At 41.2% G+C, this 18,093-nt stretch overlaps 1 protein-coding gene across 1 annotated transcript in view; it reads left to right on the forward strand.

The window, feature by feature from the left end:
* The window catches only part of SHROOM2 (shroom family member 2), a gene marked incomplete at its 5' end in the record, with an annotated part of 124,206 nt that overhangs the window by 95,160 nt on the left and 10,953 nt on the right, over positions 1-18,093 (forward strand). The window contains 2 exons of the mRNA XM_082337080.1: positions 12,721-13,479; positions 17,216-17,767. Coding sequence (XP_082193206.1) covers positions 12,721-13,479; positions 17,216-17,767 — 1,311 coding nt within the window. The remainder of the gene's footprint in view (positions 1-12,720; positions 13,480-17,215; positions 17,768-18,093) is intronic.

The following is an 18,093-nucleotide window of genomic DNA, read 5'->3' on the forward strand; positions in this document are numbered from 1 at the left end:
AGAGAGTCCAGCAGCGCCTGTTCGTGTATTAGGAGTCCCCTGACACCTTTCGTCTTCCTTAGATTTCTGTAAATACTTGTGATTAGTACACGTTTCGTTGCCATGAACCACTGTGCCTTTCCAGTGTACTGGTGTATGTGACTAATAACAGCTAAATAAATATCATGCTTTGAGACTGCATAACCTTGAATCACTGATATATGAAGGAAGTTGATAGAAGTTGATTCTGAGGAACAGTCATGCTAGGGCAGGCCAAAGGTCTACCTAGGCAGGTTTCCTTTCTCTGACTGAGCAGTAGCAGATGCTCAGAGAAAACAAAACCAGAGCAAACACAGAGCCGTGCTGCTTAGTACCCTTGCCCAGCACCTGCTGATCTGCAGCTAAGAGGTGCAATCCTAAATATTTGTGGTTAACAGCCCTTGATGAATTTTTCTTTCAGAAAAGTGTCTAACTGGTTTTGGACCCACATCGACTTTTGACGTTCGTAGGTTTTTGTGCTGATGTGTTGTGAGAAAAAGCACCTCTTCTGCAGGAGGTGAGCGGGGTGTCTCTTCTGTGAAAGCTGTTGTATGGCTTTGCCCATCCGTATTTTCTTCTTCTGTGTCTTTTCACATTCTCATATGTTCCTTTTGGAGCAGTGAGAGAACTGCAACGACATTAGGGTCACTATGAATTCATAAAGTAACATAATGTTCCCTTTATCTTGACTTTTTTTTTTTTTTTACTGATATGGAGTACAGAGATTGTACGTTCATAGAACAGTCTGTGAAATCCAGCTTTTCCTTCCTGCATAGCAGTAAATTTCAGTTATACATCATTGTATATGTTGCTGAGGTATAGGAAAAGCTATCCTGTGGGTTACTTTGCATTTATTAAACCTGAATTTCATCTGTTGTTTTATGGCCCGTTCGCTTCATGATAGGAAATCTTTGGCTTGTGTCTTTATTACTCAGAATAATTTCCTCACAGAAGCAACTGTTGCCACCTTCTTTTTCACCCCTTTTGTAAATCATCTAGATCTAACCAGTTCGGTTAATCATGTGATGATGCAAGTGAGGACTTTGTCCCACGGCAGTCAAATTTTTAAGAGCCTCTGGTGAGAATAACTTTTTTAAAGAATCTTCTGAAAATCCAAATAGTCTCTGTCATCCAGATCACTGTTGTCCACGTGTAGTGACTCTTTCTAAGAACAGTAATGCATCCAAGACACGGCTTTTCTTTGTCATTTTAACATGCTAGTTAGTGCAGCTGCTGAATCTTTTCGTAAAATTTCTACCTCTTTGCTTAATTTAGATGTTAAGTTTATGGTTCTGAAGTTCTCCAGATTCATAATGAATCTTTTTTTTCTTTACTCTTGTTCTCTTTCTCTCCTTCTTTCTCTTCAACACCCTCACACCTTCCCTCCCCAAACATTGCCTGTGTCACTTGCTCGAGCAGTTGCCCAGGTCTCAGAGGAATGGGTAGTTGTGCATCACAGCTACTATTTCAGCAGTTTCCTGGGGGAGTTTCAGGTCATTACCATGTAGCCCAGGTAACTCATGACTACCCACTTAATGGGCGGACAGCATCTGAGAGTAATTCTCGCATAGGCTGTTCTTTGCTCACGGAGATGCGAAGGGGAGTCCGTGTCAATTTTCTGCTGCGGCCGCCTTCTTGTATTCTTACTGTTGTACTTTTGGCCCTGTAATCTGCCTGGCAAATACCTGTGTTTGAGAAAGCGCCTTTTTTTTTTTTCCTCCTTTTTTTTGTTCTAACACCTTTAAGAATTTGTACCTCAGCCTTTTTTTTTTTTTCCTTCTTTTTGTTTTTTACCTTATTGTGTTTATACATCTGTTTTGCTAGAATAGTTCTGGATTTTCCTCATTTGGGTAGGACTTTAGTTCTCTGGTGGATGTCCTTTTAATTACTGTTTAATCCGGCCTTTGGAGGGGACAGAGAGAGGGGAGGAAAAAGGGTGGTCTTCTGGGTTTTTTTGATATGTGTTTATGCATTTTCTCTGAGTTTCATATATTATATCTCCTGTCGCATGTTATCTCTTAGCATTATACCATCTGGCTCGTTCCTGTTAAAAATATTCCTCTCATGTATGTAAATGCCCTTTTCAAAACTAAATACCACAGTGTAGATTCTTGATCTTTCAAGAATGATTAATCTGAATACATATGGCCACTGGCACAGGGTAGCTCTTCAAGTAGCAAAGTTTTGAACCGGATTCTTCTCATACCTTGGGATCAAGGCAGGAGCTGCATGATAAATTGTCCCACCTGCAGTCTTTTTCTTCCTCCTGTTGTCCATTTTAAAACTTTCAGGCTGCTTGAGCTGAGAGATGTGTGGTTCTTCAAGAGCATCCCAAATGCATTGTTTTGGGATCTAGGATTGGTTGTGGCTAAACGAGAGTGCTAAACCTTGCAGGCTCCTCCCAGTGCCTTCCCATTCCTCGCTCTCCTAGCGGCGCCCAGCCCAGCGGCTGTCAGGTGCGTGTCCTGCAGGTCGGTGTGATGCTCCGCTCTGGCTCACCAGCAGCTGCTGGATCTCATTAAATGGGTGCTGGACTGTCTCCAAAGCCTGCGCTCGGTTTACAGTATGTTACAGTAATGTAGCCCTGTTTCTTCCCCATCCAATTTGCTCATTCCCCACACCCTTGAAAGTGTGGCTTCTCCCTCTACCTTTGTTCAGTGAATTTTGAATCCTTGTTTCTAAACTTGAGGGTAGCTACCCCACCTCACATACCCCCTTTTCTCTATTTCCAGCTGCTTATTACTGAGTGAAGTTCCTTTCACCTAACTGCTGCTGGCACATCTGCTCTCCACTGTGCATGCAGTGACAGCTAGGGGTATGTGAGGCCACTGTGGTCTGATAAAAAGAAGTGTCAGAGGGTAGTTTCTTCTTATGGAACGTTTCCTCCCCTGCCCCCAAATTTAAGCGTTACCAAGTGTGAGAAGCTGGGAGAAGTCCTAGACGTGATTCTGAAGGTACTGAAATTGGGGGTGGGCCAGAGGAATGGCACACAAAAAAGGTTGTGGAGAGAGAAACAGAGGTCATTTTGTTAGCATTAGTCCGTTTTTGCGTTCTGGTTTAGTTTTACTGCTTTCCCTGGAAAGAGGATTAGAATGAAAACTATCTAAAGACTAAGTTTCCGTTGCATCACTTGAAATCCAGCTATCTTCTTGTGGCTATTTTAATGAATACAGTTGAGTAGGAAGATTAGAGATAATATAAGATATAGTCTCCAGTGGTTATACTCATAAAAGCATCATATGCTGATGTATTGTAGATTTGATTTTCCCCTAAGTTACTTGATGAAAAGCATCTTTGGAAATAGGTGACCGATGTGTCTTCTCAGTGCAGCAGTTCATATATTTCTAACATATGGAGTGGCTTTATGGTGTTCTGGTACTAAAAGCTAGCCTGTGAAATGTTCACCTTCTGGTATAAGCCCTTCGGCAATATGCATTATGATTTGCTGTCATGCAGGAGACTGTTTATGCCAGTAAATTTGAGTGAAGTTTTGTGCTAAAAAGTACCATGACAGCTGTAACTTCCGTTGCTCTGCATGGGCCAACCAGACTCGCTACAGTCTGTTAACCAGTTGTGTTGTATTATGTAAACGGGTGAGTTTTCTTGAAGTCATTCTCTCTCTATTTTGCAATCAAATAGACAGCTTTCAGAGATATAAAGATTTTAGGGGAGATAGAAAAATTTTAGGGGAAGATATTAACTGGGTATCAGTGCTGTATCATAATATCTAACCGCTGTATGTGATTTTGCATACAGTTTAAATAACAGTTTCCCCTTAAAGTGGTCATCTTTAAAATTATCTTTTAATATATATTAAAGCCTTATCCACAGTTTCTCTATTAAGTCTTTAACATGTTCTTGTAGAAAAATTGAAAGGAGCTTGAGCTTTGCTCTGATGAAGGCCACGATGCCTTTGGTTTCTAAAGATGGAGCGTGGGGGTGGTAATTTGCTCATGCAGCATGAAAGCATTTACTTCTTTCCCTGCTGAACCTCCTGCAAGAGAGAGCGCCTGTACACAAAACGCATGCAAAAAAATTCAAGCTGGAGGGCTGTTGATGAAGACTCTCCTCTGAAATTAAAGACTTGGTTATTTGAACATTGTTCAGAAAGGAGCCTAGCAGCACACTGATCTTTTAAAAATCATTTTAAATATTTAAAACTTGCAGAACTGTTGTTGCTGAGATGCAGATCATGATTTTCACAAATGAAAGGAAAAACCCCTAAAAAATTAAAGGACTTTTAATTTTTTTTTTTTTTTTTTTTTTAAATAACCAAATCCAGGGGGTGGGGGTAGGGGAAAGGAAAAGCTTTGAAGTCTCTGAGATCTTTTCCCTGAGGTCAGAAGTTTCTGATGATGTAACATACAATACAGACCAAGCCTTCACTTATCAAGGTTAAAGTTGACGGAGCTTGTATGAACTTGTCAATCATAGGAAGCAGGCAAAAACAAGCCAGCTGTTGTGAGGCATGGCTTTGAAAATCCTCTGTGTTACAGTAAATGAGACGCAGAGGTTGAGACAGATTCAGTTCTGCGAGGCTTTCAGACTGGCTGGCACATTTGCAAGGATGCAAAGCTCACGTATCCAGTGAATACGGGTAAACAGCTGTAAATCCTGGTAAGATTGTCTTGTCTTTAGTGTTAAAGCGTGAGAGAAACAGCTAGAGGCGTGCGCCTTAATTACCTTTTTCTGTCAGTTCTGAACAGAAATTTGCAGTATTAATTAATACAGTATTTCTTTTGTTCTCCAGGTCTTTGAGTACAGGCTGTGTCTTCTGTCCCTATCAGCAGAAGCTACAGTAGCAAATTAGGAACGATGCAATGCTTGGTACAGAATTTTATTTTGCCTAGCGTAATCGACTGCTCTGTTAACTGATGGGTTGGGAGAACAGGGGGAAAACGTGAGTTAATTCCAGCTAAGATGCTCTGTGTGCATGTGCTCGCACACGCGCGCTGTTTTTAGCAGCTTTTGTTTTCACAGTTGGCATCATGCACACTGGAATTAGAAGGCAGTGCCTTTCGAAAATACTTGTTTTCTGGACTGAGGGCTGCAGTGCCGTTGTTGTGGCTCGGGGTGCCAGGCTCGGGGTTCCTCTCGGCTAGGGGTGGTGCGAGAGCTTTTCATCTTGTTATTTTCCTGGCAAGCCTGTTAGTGTGAGTGCAGGCTTGCACGAAGACCTTTTCCAAAGCAGCAGGAGATATTAGCTGGGACTGTAAGAGAATTGGATGTGACTATTGGAAGCAAGCGGTGAGTGTGGCTCTGAGTGAAAAGATGGCTATTTAAATGTGTGCATATGCATGCTAATTAATTTAAATAACTGGTTTAGGGCTTTTTTTTCCTTTAGAGATGAGCTACGTGTTCATTTTGGTGCCTGCCTGAGAAACCCAGGTGACCTAGCTATTATTCACAAAGTGTTTCATTTTATAGCTTCTGTTCTGTTACTGAATTTTTGTTCAGCTGCAAGCAGCTGTTTTTGATAATAATAGCAACAAGAAAATAGCAACAGCATATCAGGAAAAAAAAGTCTAGATGTAAAAAAAATAAAATAAAGGAGTGGCAACTGGAATGTAGGGTTTTTTTTTTTTAATAAATTGACAAAACAATCATTTTTCTTAGAGCTTTTTTTAAGATTACTGTGATTTCCTTGTTAGCAGTGGAGGAAAGTATTGTCTTTTGTCTCTGCAGTGGTTGCCATTTGTGTAATATGATGGCTCTTGTTATACTGTTGGGATATTCTGATGATTGAATTCAGTGTGTAAGTCCAGAACGTATTAACTGGTTGACTTAAGTGAGCAGAAGTCATTTTAATTCCATGCAGGCAATCCCCTGTGTGCTAGGGCAGGCATGCAATAGATAAAGCAAGTAAGAATATAGCCATAAAAAATATTTTTTTTTATCATTGATTTTTGATGTGCAGCAGAATGAAGGAGGGGCTTTTATTTTCTGAACTAAGGAAGGAAAAACATCCTTCCCTCGGCCCTTTCCCACAAGATTCTTCCCTTCTGCATAAAGGCCCCATGCTGTTTTAAGAAATTTAATTTTAATCGGATTTGATTTTTACTGTGGGCCTATGTATTGTGCAGTTACCTATGACTGACTGGCCTACATTTCATCCATCAATGTATCTTTGCTTATCTACTGCAGAATTAGAGTGGGTCTGTTAAATTTATTTCTGATTTTCATGGGGAGAGAGGTAACGCTTTTGGAAAGAAAAAGAACCTGAGATGAAACCCCATTGCTGTGTATGTTGCCATGCAGGCAGGACGGGAGAGGGATTCTGGTGGGATTGACGGACTGGCAAGCCGTGTCTGTTATCATATTTCATTCTGTGATAAAGCCAGGTGATAATGCAAGGGTTGTTAAGCTAGAGTGACATTTTGCTTTATCACATCGGGTGCAACAACTGAGCTGTATTTAGTGTGACTGACTAAACAGATAGCTGCCATCAAGGCGCAGATAATGTTAACAGGCATTCAGAGACAGAATTGGAAAACCAAGACTCGCATCCTGATAAATGGGTTGTAGTGTAACAATGATGCGCCATGGGGTATACTTTGTGAAATATCTTGCTGGTTTTGTACCTTTAGTTGTCTTCTGAAGTATACTAGGGCATCTCTTTGTTTTCTTTTCTTTCTCCCTTTTTTTTTTTTTTTTTTTTTTTGAGAGAGAGAGAGAGGGAGAGAGCATTCTCTCATCATTCAGCATTCATTATTCTTTTCATCTTAACTCATGTGTTGGTTTTAGGACCATTTGCTTCAGTAGTGCTTCTGGGATGCTAGTTGCCATCATCTGTCCGTTTCAGATCAAGGCAGTGAACAGCTCTGCTTCTTGGTAGTGACTCACATGGTGTGCCTCTTTCTGGAGTGACCATTATGGTACAGTCATCATGGTGATTAAATCATCTGTTTTCTGGGGGGTCCTTTATTCTATGCATTTGTCTTTAAAGACTTCTAAGTAGTTTTGTAGTCCAAGCTCTCATTTGGCATCTCTGGAATGTGCTTCATGTGTCACTATATGGTGGATAGTCCATGCTGTACTGACTCAGTGGTAATAGCAGATACAGTGCTCATCAGAAAAATGGACCACTGGTAATATAATTGCCCTTCTATTGGATGTCTAAATTGCAGTGTTCTGGTGTCGGTGTCTCCTTGGCATTGCAATAGTAAAACCAGTTTGACGATTTCAAAACCTTTGGGGTGCTGGAGCTGCAGAAGGAAAAAGCATGTGGGACTCAGATGAAGGTTCAGATAACTAATAGAAGAAAGATGAGTGAAGTGCTGACTCAAGTTAGAATCCACAGAGACCTTGGGCTTGATCCAGTTGGCTAAACACAGGTGTCTAGTGAGACCTGAGATAGCCCACCGTAGCCCACTTGGCTTCCAGCTGCCACCTTTTAGGGAAACTGATGCCTTTGAATCTTCAAAGTTTCTGAAATGGTATGACACCTATGTTTGGGTGACTAATCTGATCCCCTAGTCAGTGAAACCAATGCGTGATTTGCTTGTAGAGAGTACTTTAGGGTGTGCTGAATCTATTAGATTGCATTGACTGTATCAATATGGATTAAAATGTGATATTAGACCTCGAACATTTTCCTAAATTTCCAGCAATCTTACCCTGTGCATCCCGTTGCAACTTTGTAGCATCCTGTTGTGGTCTCAAGCAGAAGTATACTGGGTAGAAGAAACTACTCTTTATTCGCAGACTGTTGCAGAAGTGCTTTTGGATCCCACTGTGCCAAGTGCCAGACAAATACACAATGAAAACATAGTTTCAGCACATAAAGTTCACAGCTGAAAAAGTAGCATATTGGCAAGTGCTCTGCCTATAAACAGAGTTTTGGCATAAGCAAAGACTGTGTTTCACAATTGCTTTAAGCCACATAATTATCTGTTTCAAGCCAGGTCAGTTCCTTGATCAGATTTTCTGTGGGGCTGTACAATTCCTACTGCTAATACAATGGAGAGAGTGGGAAGACAAAATCAGAGTGGACTAAGGAGGAGACTGCCTGTCTTGGCACAATATCTGCATTTAGATCAGATTAAAGGGACTGCAAAACTGTGACCTTGATTATGAGGGGGTTGTTGCTATTGTAGGGTGAGGACTCTTACAGAGGAGTCTTACTCAGGTATGAAGGCCTTTTTCCAGTGTAGCTTGTAGTGTTTGAGAAGGAATTTAAGCTAAATCAGAAACAGCCACTCCATTTGCTCTCTTTTGTCCATAAATTAGTGTAGGACACGTTGTTGCTTACATAGCAGTGCTTATGTTTTGTGGTGAATTTTTTGCACAGAGGTCAGGTGTTTAACAAACAATGCATTTTTCAAATGTTGGCTAATGCATTTTTGCAAAGCTTATCTAGTCTGGGATTTTAAAGTTGGAGTGTCTTGTGGCACTGTTTGGCTTGGCCTGAAGCATTCTCAAGAAACTGTAAATCAGATAGATAAAAATCAGACAGGTAAAAATCAGACACATTGAGTTGATCGAAGTGACTTTCATTTATTGAGATACAACATTCTATCAGATCGGTCTACCTCTGTGTCCAGTTTTAGTCAAATCCTGGGGCAAATGAAGGAAGTGGTTTGGGGTTGGTTTTTTTGTGGCAAGCAAAAATGTTATCCTTCTGATAGGCATCTATACATAATGATTCATTTTGGTAATTGCTCATTGACTCCACTGGCAGGCTCCTATTAATGTGTGTGTGTGTATGTGTATATGTATCTCTCCATGGTTTAACTTACCTTATGCTACTATTACCTGTCTCTGGTTTTAGAATAGCCTGTTGTGTTATTGCTGGGGGACTAGGGTGTCTGCACTGGGGAGGAGGCTTGGTTGATTTCTCTGGCTTAGCGTTTACTTGGCCTTTACATTTCAGTCATGAGCATGTATGCCCCAAGCTAACGGAGCCGGAAGGAAAGAGAGAGACGTGCTTGTCCATCTGGGTAGAAAACACTTCATGCCATTGGGGAGATACACATTTCCACCCCCACGGTGGCAAGCGGTGGTGTGTTTGGTGGCTGTGGCCATTATGTTGGAAGGTGCAAGCCACAGAGCAGAGCTCCTCCCGAGCTCACCTGGCCGATGCGTGGGCAGCCTCTTGTCTCTCCACACAGACCTCCTCTGGGAGAGCTGAGCCCTCTCCTTAATGAGAGCTTCTTAAAAATGTGGAGGACTGTTTTTTGTAATGAAGCAATTCCTTCTTTTTTCAGTTAGAGGCATATTTTGGGCTTCTGCCCCCCACCATTTAGACATGAAGGCTCCTATACTTAATTCCCTTTATATATCCCTAAATACCAAAAGCAGGCACAGCAGAAAAGGCTCATGTTAGCCTCCTGTAACAGACTCGCCCTTTCTGAATACCAGTTTGTATCAAAAGCATAAGTCTGTTGATTACCCTTCCTTTGCAGTTCAGGTTAAGTGAGCAGCGTACGTCGTCTGACAGTCAGAGCTGTAATGTCATCGCGTGCCAGGGATGGGGAACGTGGTGTGAGCTTCCCCGATTCCGTTGCATCAGGAAGGCTGTCGCACTGGAATAGTTGTGTCGTCGTATCGTGGGGATGGGGGAACTTCGGGTTGGAAGATAACTTAGAGTTTAACATTTCTGATGATGACTGGTTTGTTATCTAGAATGAAAGTGGCAATTAAGTCAATTGTCATGTTTTCATATGATTTAAAACTCTTCTCTCTCTCTCACTTCGTGATGTCTGGCTGTGAATTATAAGTTCTTTCAGTGGTACGTTATCCTTTTATATTCCTATGGGCCTCATTTCCAAAACAGCTGTATTCTGGGCATATCGTTACATGAAGCACCGACAGATTTAAAGTAGCTTAGTGGACTTCTTGGTATTGATAATAATGTAACACCTTTGCAGGTTCTTGCCACTGTGTTCTCCTGGGGCTTGAAGCTTGCTTTCTTTTCCTCCTTTCTGAACAGTAAGCTCAAATCTCTCCAAAATAATGTGATAAGCATGTTTTGCATGAGGACCCACTCACACCGAATGCAAACTAGCCTCAGTGTTGAATGTAGCCACCATTCCTCAGACCCATTTTCTGTGGCACTGCAAAATGTTTGATTAATTTTGTGGAAGCTGTATTGAAGGCACGTACGTAATCTCTGAATTTTATCTCCACGTTTGCAAATGTAGCATCTCTAAATTTCTCTGTGCTGTGATTCTTTATTTCCTTTTACTCTATTTTGGAAGGTGACAGGACTACTAAAGCATTCATTGCTTCTGAGCCAGGGTAATATTAAACAAATTTGGTTACATGCTTTGGATATGTAAATGTGTCAGATCGGTGGTATACTCTGTCCTGTTTGCTTCCACCAGCACACCCACTCCTGCTGTGCATGCGAAGTTCAATGCATACTTTGCAAACTGGCTGAGGTAGTGCATGTAGTTTATGTCTTTGCGACATTTTGTGCTGTGCCCTTGATCCTTGCTCACCCAAGTGCAGCTGTTACACCATCTTATGTTATGGCTTATGTACGTCAAGATGAATAGAGAGGCCTGGAGAATTTTTTGGCACAGGTTAACTAGGAGAAAACTGTGCTCTACATGGGTTATCTAGACAATGAAAAACACTGATTTAAACACAGTATTTCATACTTAAGGCCTGCAGTCTTCATTTGGTAACTATTTCCATTAAAATTAGTGGAACTATTTACAGGCCCAGTTCTGCTTACATTGAACTCACTAGGGAAAACCAGCTGACTCTAGAGACGCCATGTAACCAAATCTGAGTAGCATTGGTCTTTCTGGCCTTACATCGTTTTACTTAACAAAACTGTCCTTCATCTAGTGTTAAAACAGGAGTCAGTAAATACTGGTTTGTAAAACAGAATTGACTCTGAATTTGTCAGACAACTCAAAGTTGTCTGAACCAACTGCTCTTACTTAAGAGCAATATAAAGACATCTGAGTTTAAACAATATTCAGCTCCTCATTCATGTTAAATTGAAAATTTACCCGTTAAAATTGAATTTTAAAATTTAACACTTCACACGAGAGAGATTGTGTATGTGACTGTTAAGGAATTAAATAGTGAAAAAGCCATCTCTCTTGGAAATACAATGCTGTTTTATTACTGACATGTAAAAATCAGTGTGAAGTACAATTATTAAAACTCCCATATATCAGCCAGTTTAATGACAATGTCCAGATTTTTTTTTTAGAACTTTTTTCCAGAAGTGCTAAAACATCACAAATCCAAGGACTAAAAAATAATAATTTTGAATGTAATTTGATCATACAGGTGTGAAAGTAGAACCCATATTTAATCAGTTGTCTTCCCACAATACTTCATTTTAAAGATGTGGTTTAATTTAATTAAAATAGTAATGCAGTGTGTAATTGCTCCAAATTTTTTCTTCTTCTTGAATTTATAATGGACTTAACCTATTACTTATTTTATGTGCTTTTATCTGAAATTACGTTTTCATACACACTGATGGTAACTGCCTATAGACTTATTCTCAAAACTGGTACAGTAAGGCTAATAACCTGTTTACATTGAACATTCAAGTTAACCTTACTTTACAAATAGGCTGAGAAAGATGCCTCTTTCACAGTTCCCTCAAAGGAAGGCTTGGGCAGTGCACGTCTACAGGGTTACTATTTTAAAATACAGAGGCCAGTGCTGTGAGTAGCACAAATGATATTCGCAGCTCTCTGAAGCCTTTTACTTCTCTGTTGCAGCTTCTTTTCTAAACTCACAGTGTCTCTTCAGCCTTCTTTGAGCAGAGAACAAACCTGTCTCCTCTCGGGGCTCCAGAGGTACTTTTTTTTTTTTTTTTTTTCCTGCCTTCTGTTTCTTTCCCAATTTGTCTGTCTGGTGAACACAAATGAACTACATGTTTTGTGGCAAAGCACAAGCCTGGAGCTGTGAAAGCCTGTTTCCTGGCCAGAGAAACAGAGAGTGTAAAAGTGGAATAAACCCCAAAATATTTCTGTCTAAGGTAAGGCCTTTTTCGCCATTGCTTGTCATTTGTGCTGACAGGGCAAAAGAAGTTCAAGTTTAAAGTAAGCCCGACTGGAAAATACTATCCTTTCTAAATTTCCTTTTCTGCCTTTTTTTCAGGTGATGTTCATTTTCCCTTTTCCAGTTTTTTAGCTTCAGCAAACATTTTCTTTGCACTCATTTCATTTTTCACCAGTTATGCAAAAATTCAACCTCCAGATTCATAATTAAAGTTCATGGTATTCAATTCACATTTAAAACGGCACTCAAGTATTAATTTTGCACGTACAGAAGAAACTTGCTTTCTGCGCTTCGTTACTGACACTGAAGCAAGAAGAGAATTAAATTTTAGTATTAGGATTCCTGTTCTTGAGACAGTTTTATTTTCTACCAACACTTGCACATTTGGCTGTGCCAGCTACATCAGCGGTGGAGGTGCGCTGTGCATTTAACTATGCCGTGCACGCTGCAGCGCCTCGGGTTACCCGAAGGTTGTGTTGCATCCTGTGGCGCTCCATACCCTAATTCAGCCTGACATTGTGCTTTGATTCATCACGTTAGGTTAGGTACACCACGTGTGCCCATACATGAGAGGATGTTTTTGTCCCGTACAGTTACCGTAGATTGGAGGAGTTGGTGTTAAATGTTGGATGTGATCTCGGTATTCAAGCTTCCTGGATCGGTGCGGCGGCCTCGTGCCGAAGGAGATAAATCAGCAGCGCATTAACGATGTGTTCTTCTCTCTAGGCAAGCTGACACAGGGGCCCTGAGGGAAAACCCACAGGAGAAGAGGGATCAGCTGGACCAGAATTTAGGCCACAAGTGGAAGGCATCTGTCAGACCTTTGCATGCACAAGAGCCTACGGTTCTGCCTCACGAGAGCCGGGGGAGGTCTGGGACATTGCCTAGTGATTACCGATACTCTCAGGAAAACGTGAACGAGAAGAGCAAGGATCGCAGCCTGCCTCATATCCCCTGCCCTGAGCCACAGACCTTGAACGAGAACCACTCCAGTCTGTCCCAGGGCAAAGGAGAGGAAAACCACAGGGTAGAGCCGGCGCTGCTGAACAAGAAACGTGGACCTGCTCCTCAGAGGCCGCCACCGCCTAAAAGAGATAAATACAGGCGACCAGATAATTCTGCACCATCGCTCGGCACCTCTTCTGAATCTCTGCTGGTAGCGCCCAGCCAGCCCTTTCCGTCCTCATCCCCCAGCTCTGCCGAAGTATTTGCCAGTCACTCCTCTCTCTATCAGAGTCCTGCATCTTTCAATGGAAAACTGAAGAGTGCTAATCCACAGCAGCTCCAGCAAGCCTCATCCACGGAGAATGTTTGTCAGCACTTAGAAGAAAAAACGCACCTTAGGTCTGAGTCTGTATTATCTTCCAAGTATCGGTATCTTCAAAAACCTGGCATGGAGACATCAAGGTCCCCTTCTCCTCAGTTTGCGCCACAGAAGCTCACTGATAAGCCTCCTGTGTCCGTACAGGATGAGAACCCAGCCAGGTACTAGATGTAACTCCTTTATTATTTTGTTAACATTTTTTGCCCAGTTAGACCTTATTAATGGTTGACTGTTCGTTTTCTTTACTAAAAGCACATCCTTCAGGTTCATTAAGCATGAGCCATCGCAGCATGTCCTAAAGAGACCTAAGACTTGTATGAAATTCCAATTGGTACTATTAAAGTCCTTCAGCTGGTCTGTAGTTTCTTTAGTTGACTGATGCTGCTCAGGTGTTAGAGCTGGTAGTTAGTAGAAAATGAAAGGGATGGATTCAAATGGATTTTCCACTTTAAGTCTGGGTGAAACCAAAAGGTTCCCTGTCGTCATTTCTCCCACCCCAGTCTGTATATGAATGTGAATCAGTGTAGGGACAAAGCAAATGTGAGAAGGGAAGCTGTATCCTTTATGAGAACATCTGTTTTGAAAGCATACACAGTAAGGTACGCTGCCAAATTGTGACTGTTTTCATGGTGCTTTTATGATGAAACGTGGCGCTCCAGGTAATCTGCAGAGGGGTCCACAGCACTGTTTGTGTTGAGATGGGCTGAAGATTCAGCAGGAGAATGTCAGTCCTTTCCTGGGCTAGATGAACTCAGAATTAGACAAACCAACTGAAATAAATTGATTGCTGTGTCTGTCATGTGCTGCTAACATCATAAAAGGTTGTTCTCCCACAAGGTAACAAACTCTTCCAGGAAGCTCAGGAATCTCAGTTTTCATAAATCCTTCAGCACTATAATTCATGGTTAAAGAATGAAAATAAAACCTCCAAGCTGAATGAATGCAGAGGTTGCTTTTCTGAGCAAAAGTAGTTGGAATAGCTTTTCTCTACTGTAATGTAAATAGTTGAATAGACTCAATCATGCTGTTTTCCAGTGTGCCCTATGACATAGAAAATGTGAATCACTTTTTTTCCTAAACATGCCTTGATGTTTTTCCTCCTGTAACCGGAGGAAAAAAATGAGATTTCATCCTGCAGTGTTTTTAACATGAAGTAATAATAGTTTACTGTGAAAAGTGCAACATGTCATGTGAACCCTAGCATCTATGTGCAAAGGTAGATGACAGTAATGACTTCCTTAATGCATTGCTTTGACTTCCTTAATGTATTGCTTTATGAATAGATACTAAGGATGCATAGAAAGCTAATTGTATTTGCCCTTCCTTCTTACTAAGCTTTAATGTTGAAATTAGCACTGAGGTGTGCCTAATTATATGCCCATATCTGCATGATAATATACTCACCCTGCAAATCTTTTGTTAACATTTAAAATTCTTAAGCCCAGACAGCTCTTGTTTGTGCACAATGTATTATTCTCAGTTAACAACTACATTACTCAATAAAACAGGTATGGCAAAAAAGGAAAGACATGCAGGCTGTACCTCTGAACCTTCTATATGGTATTTACTATATGGTATTTTTTTCATGTGAGTAAAATTTACCAAGTAGATTATCTTAATATGCAATTAGTTAGATTTGGCTTATTACTTCTGTTGGCTCCTTGCATATGAGCTCTTGGACATGACAGTTTGCATGTTGTGGGCAGCTGATGTTTGGTGACGTCAGCGTGTAGCTCCTTACTCTTCTTTAAGAAAGGTGTCTTGTTTATCAACAGGGTAAACTGAGTGAGTGTGTAGGGTTTCCTGCAGCGTTTTAGGTAGAACAAGGTAGTGTGGGGAAATATTGCTGGTGTGCAGAACCCAGCTATTTCCAAAGACAACTGTTTATCAATAATAAAGATGAAAAGAGTGCATCAGTAGATGTGCATCAGTAGATTTCCAGTAAACATAGGCTCAGGACAAGGAGTGACTGTGCTCGTGGTTGGAGTAAAGCTTTGTAATGGCCACAAGCAGAGCTGCTGCAAGTCAAAATTTCATGCCACAGTTCCACAAATGGAAAACCTTCATAAATTGGGAGGATAGTGATTGCAGAAGCAGAATTTCTGAAGCACCTGGTGTTGAACTGTCTTTGCTCTGACTGAAATCAATTGACTCGATGATGCCTTAAGTATCTGCAAAATCTTATACTAGGCCGAGAGGAATGTGTTCAGAAGCTCAAAACAGATGCCGGGCATTTTAGGTAAAGAATTGCAGTCAGCTCACTTCTTCTCTTCCAGTTGGCGTACACACACTTATGCATGCATGTTGTATTTCCCCCAAATTCAAAAACGTGTCCCTCTTCACAGTCTGGTGGAGTGCAAAAGGTGCGAGCTTTGTTTAAAAACAACCAAAAGAAAGGGTCGGGGGCAGTGGCAGGCCTCTGAGGAGAGCCCACGTCTGCAGGCCGGGAGCTGGGGCTGAGCAGCAGACACAGGAGCAAGCTCTTTAAAATGACAGTTGCCTTGAATGAAAACACCCCAGCTGAATGGGAGTGGGGGGGTTCAGCATGGGCTGGAAAATCTGCCCCCAAAGTTGGATCAGTATGCCAAAGCGTGTCCACAAAGCACTTGAGGAAAATAAATACCTACTGAGAGGCTGCTCATTAATTCAGAAGCAAATATACCTTTAAAATAGAAGATATAACTTCTGAAAAACGTGAAGTCAAATGGATTTTGCTATTCCCTACAAAAGAAAAGTGCAGCACAATAAAGTAAAAGTTTATTTTTAAGGAAAGTGACACACCCACACTTAGAGGAAAAGAGCCATAGTATGTCTTGCTCACTTATCTGAAAGGCGGCAAGCAACCCAGCCAGATGAAACCAGATATTTTAGCTAGTAGGCAATGTTCCTTTACTTGCTGTAGAGCTTCCAAACCCACATTATGACAATAATTTTAAACTTTCTGCAAACTCAAAACCACCAAACTAGACTTCAGTTTCTTATATGGGTTACATACAGTACAGAAGTTTCAGTAATGTTATTTAACATGTTATTGTCCAATTTAAAAATCTAAGTTAGCCTTCTCTTTAAATAGCTTGCCTTACTGAATGTCCAAGGTGGCCCTTTGTGCCATGCAGTACAGAATTTTTGCTATAAGCTTCCCTTAAAAGGAGTATCCAGAATTGTGTGTTGTCCTCTTCAGTGGCTGGTTTTTCTCCTTTAAGTAGAAAAGCAGGACAGTATGATGGCATCTATTTATTAAACTTCTGTATCTTGTGTGAAATTTTACAAATACAGATTATTTTTTTTTAAATCATGTAATTAAGTTTCGAATGATTTCCAGGTTTTCCGTGTGTGATTATTTGTTATTCTTGAAGCTCAGCAAAGACCTAGCCTGCAGGATGCTTCCATCTGGTCTGTTGTCTCTTCCCCTGGAAGAGCTGGGAATTGATGTGGGGGCATCACAAACTCCCCAGACAGCTAAGCCCCCTGTCAGGCCAAAAGCTGAGGCCACTGTTGCCTCACACAGATCCAATGAAGTTAAGCTCGAGGCATGTTTTCCTCCATGTGCATGGCAGCAAAGGGTTAAAAAGCTGTTCGGCAGCACCATCTCAAATCTGGGGCCTGGCTGCTGAGATTGGACCCTCACGTTCATGGAAGCAAACAGAAGTCCTGTACCATGAATATTGTGCAAGGCTGATGTTAGGATTACTTACAAATGAACTAATACTATTTAAAATGTGTGGGCAGAAAAGAAAATGTGTAGATTTAGGGTTTGAAATACAGTGCAAGGAATATTCCATTACCTAGATCTCTTATCTACCTTTTTTCATATTTGGGCTTCCCCTCTGATTTGCAGATAAGAATTGAGATGTAAGGTTCTTACATTTCTAAAGATTAGTTTTCCTTGTTTTCCAGAATTGAAAGGGTTATAGACAACAATACTACGGTGAAAATGGTTCCCATCAAGATAGTTCATTCTGAGAGCAGTGCAGAGAAGGAGAGTCGGCAAAGTCTTGTCAGTACTATGGAGCCTCCTGCTTTACCCAGTGGTTTGGAAAAGGACCAAATTAAAACACTCAGCACTTCTGAGCAATCCTATTCACGATTCTGTGCTTACACCAGGCAAGGTGTAGAGCCAGAGCCAGAAGCCAGAACCAAACCAGCTGACCCTCAACCAGCTGAAGAACCTGGGAGCAACTTGAAGGACAGCAGTGCTGCCACGCCAGCAGTCAGCTACGTAAAGGCCAAAGAGAAGACCTTTGAAGACTGGAAGTCAGAGGAACTAGCCAGAGAGATTGTGGGAAGAGATAAATCTCTGGCAGACATACTAGATCCTAATGTGAAAATAAAAACAACAATGGATCTGATGGTTGGAATATTCCCTAAAGATGAACACCTCCTAGAAGAAGCTCAGCAGCGCAGGAAGCTCCTGCCAAAAGTCCCTTCTCCAAAAATTTCAGAGGAGAAGTGAGTATTACTTTTTGTAGGCCAGTGGTTCCTTGTAAGCTGCTGTCCAAAGTGTGTCAGTTTTCCTAAGGGACTGAAGTTGAGGATCTTCCTGCTGTTGAGGTTTGGGGCTTTTCTAAGACTTTTCCGTTAGAATAGCAGTCAAACATAATACTGCTAACAATACTATTAACAACAGAAAAAGAACAGTGTTGTACGATGTGAGAAGTTTCCCAAGACCTGATTGAAAACTATTTGTCTGAGAACTTAAAGAATAATTAACTTCTCCTGTTTCATAGTGATTAGATATTTTACCAAGATCATCCAGTCTAGTAACTGGATAGAGA

The sequence above is a fragment of the Platalea leucorodia genome, assembly GCF_965183815.1.
Source record: "Platalea leucorodia genome assembly, chromosome: 2".
Lineage (NCBI taxonomy): Eukaryota > Metazoa > Chordata > Aves > Pelecaniformes > Threskiornithidae > Platalea > Platalea leucorodia.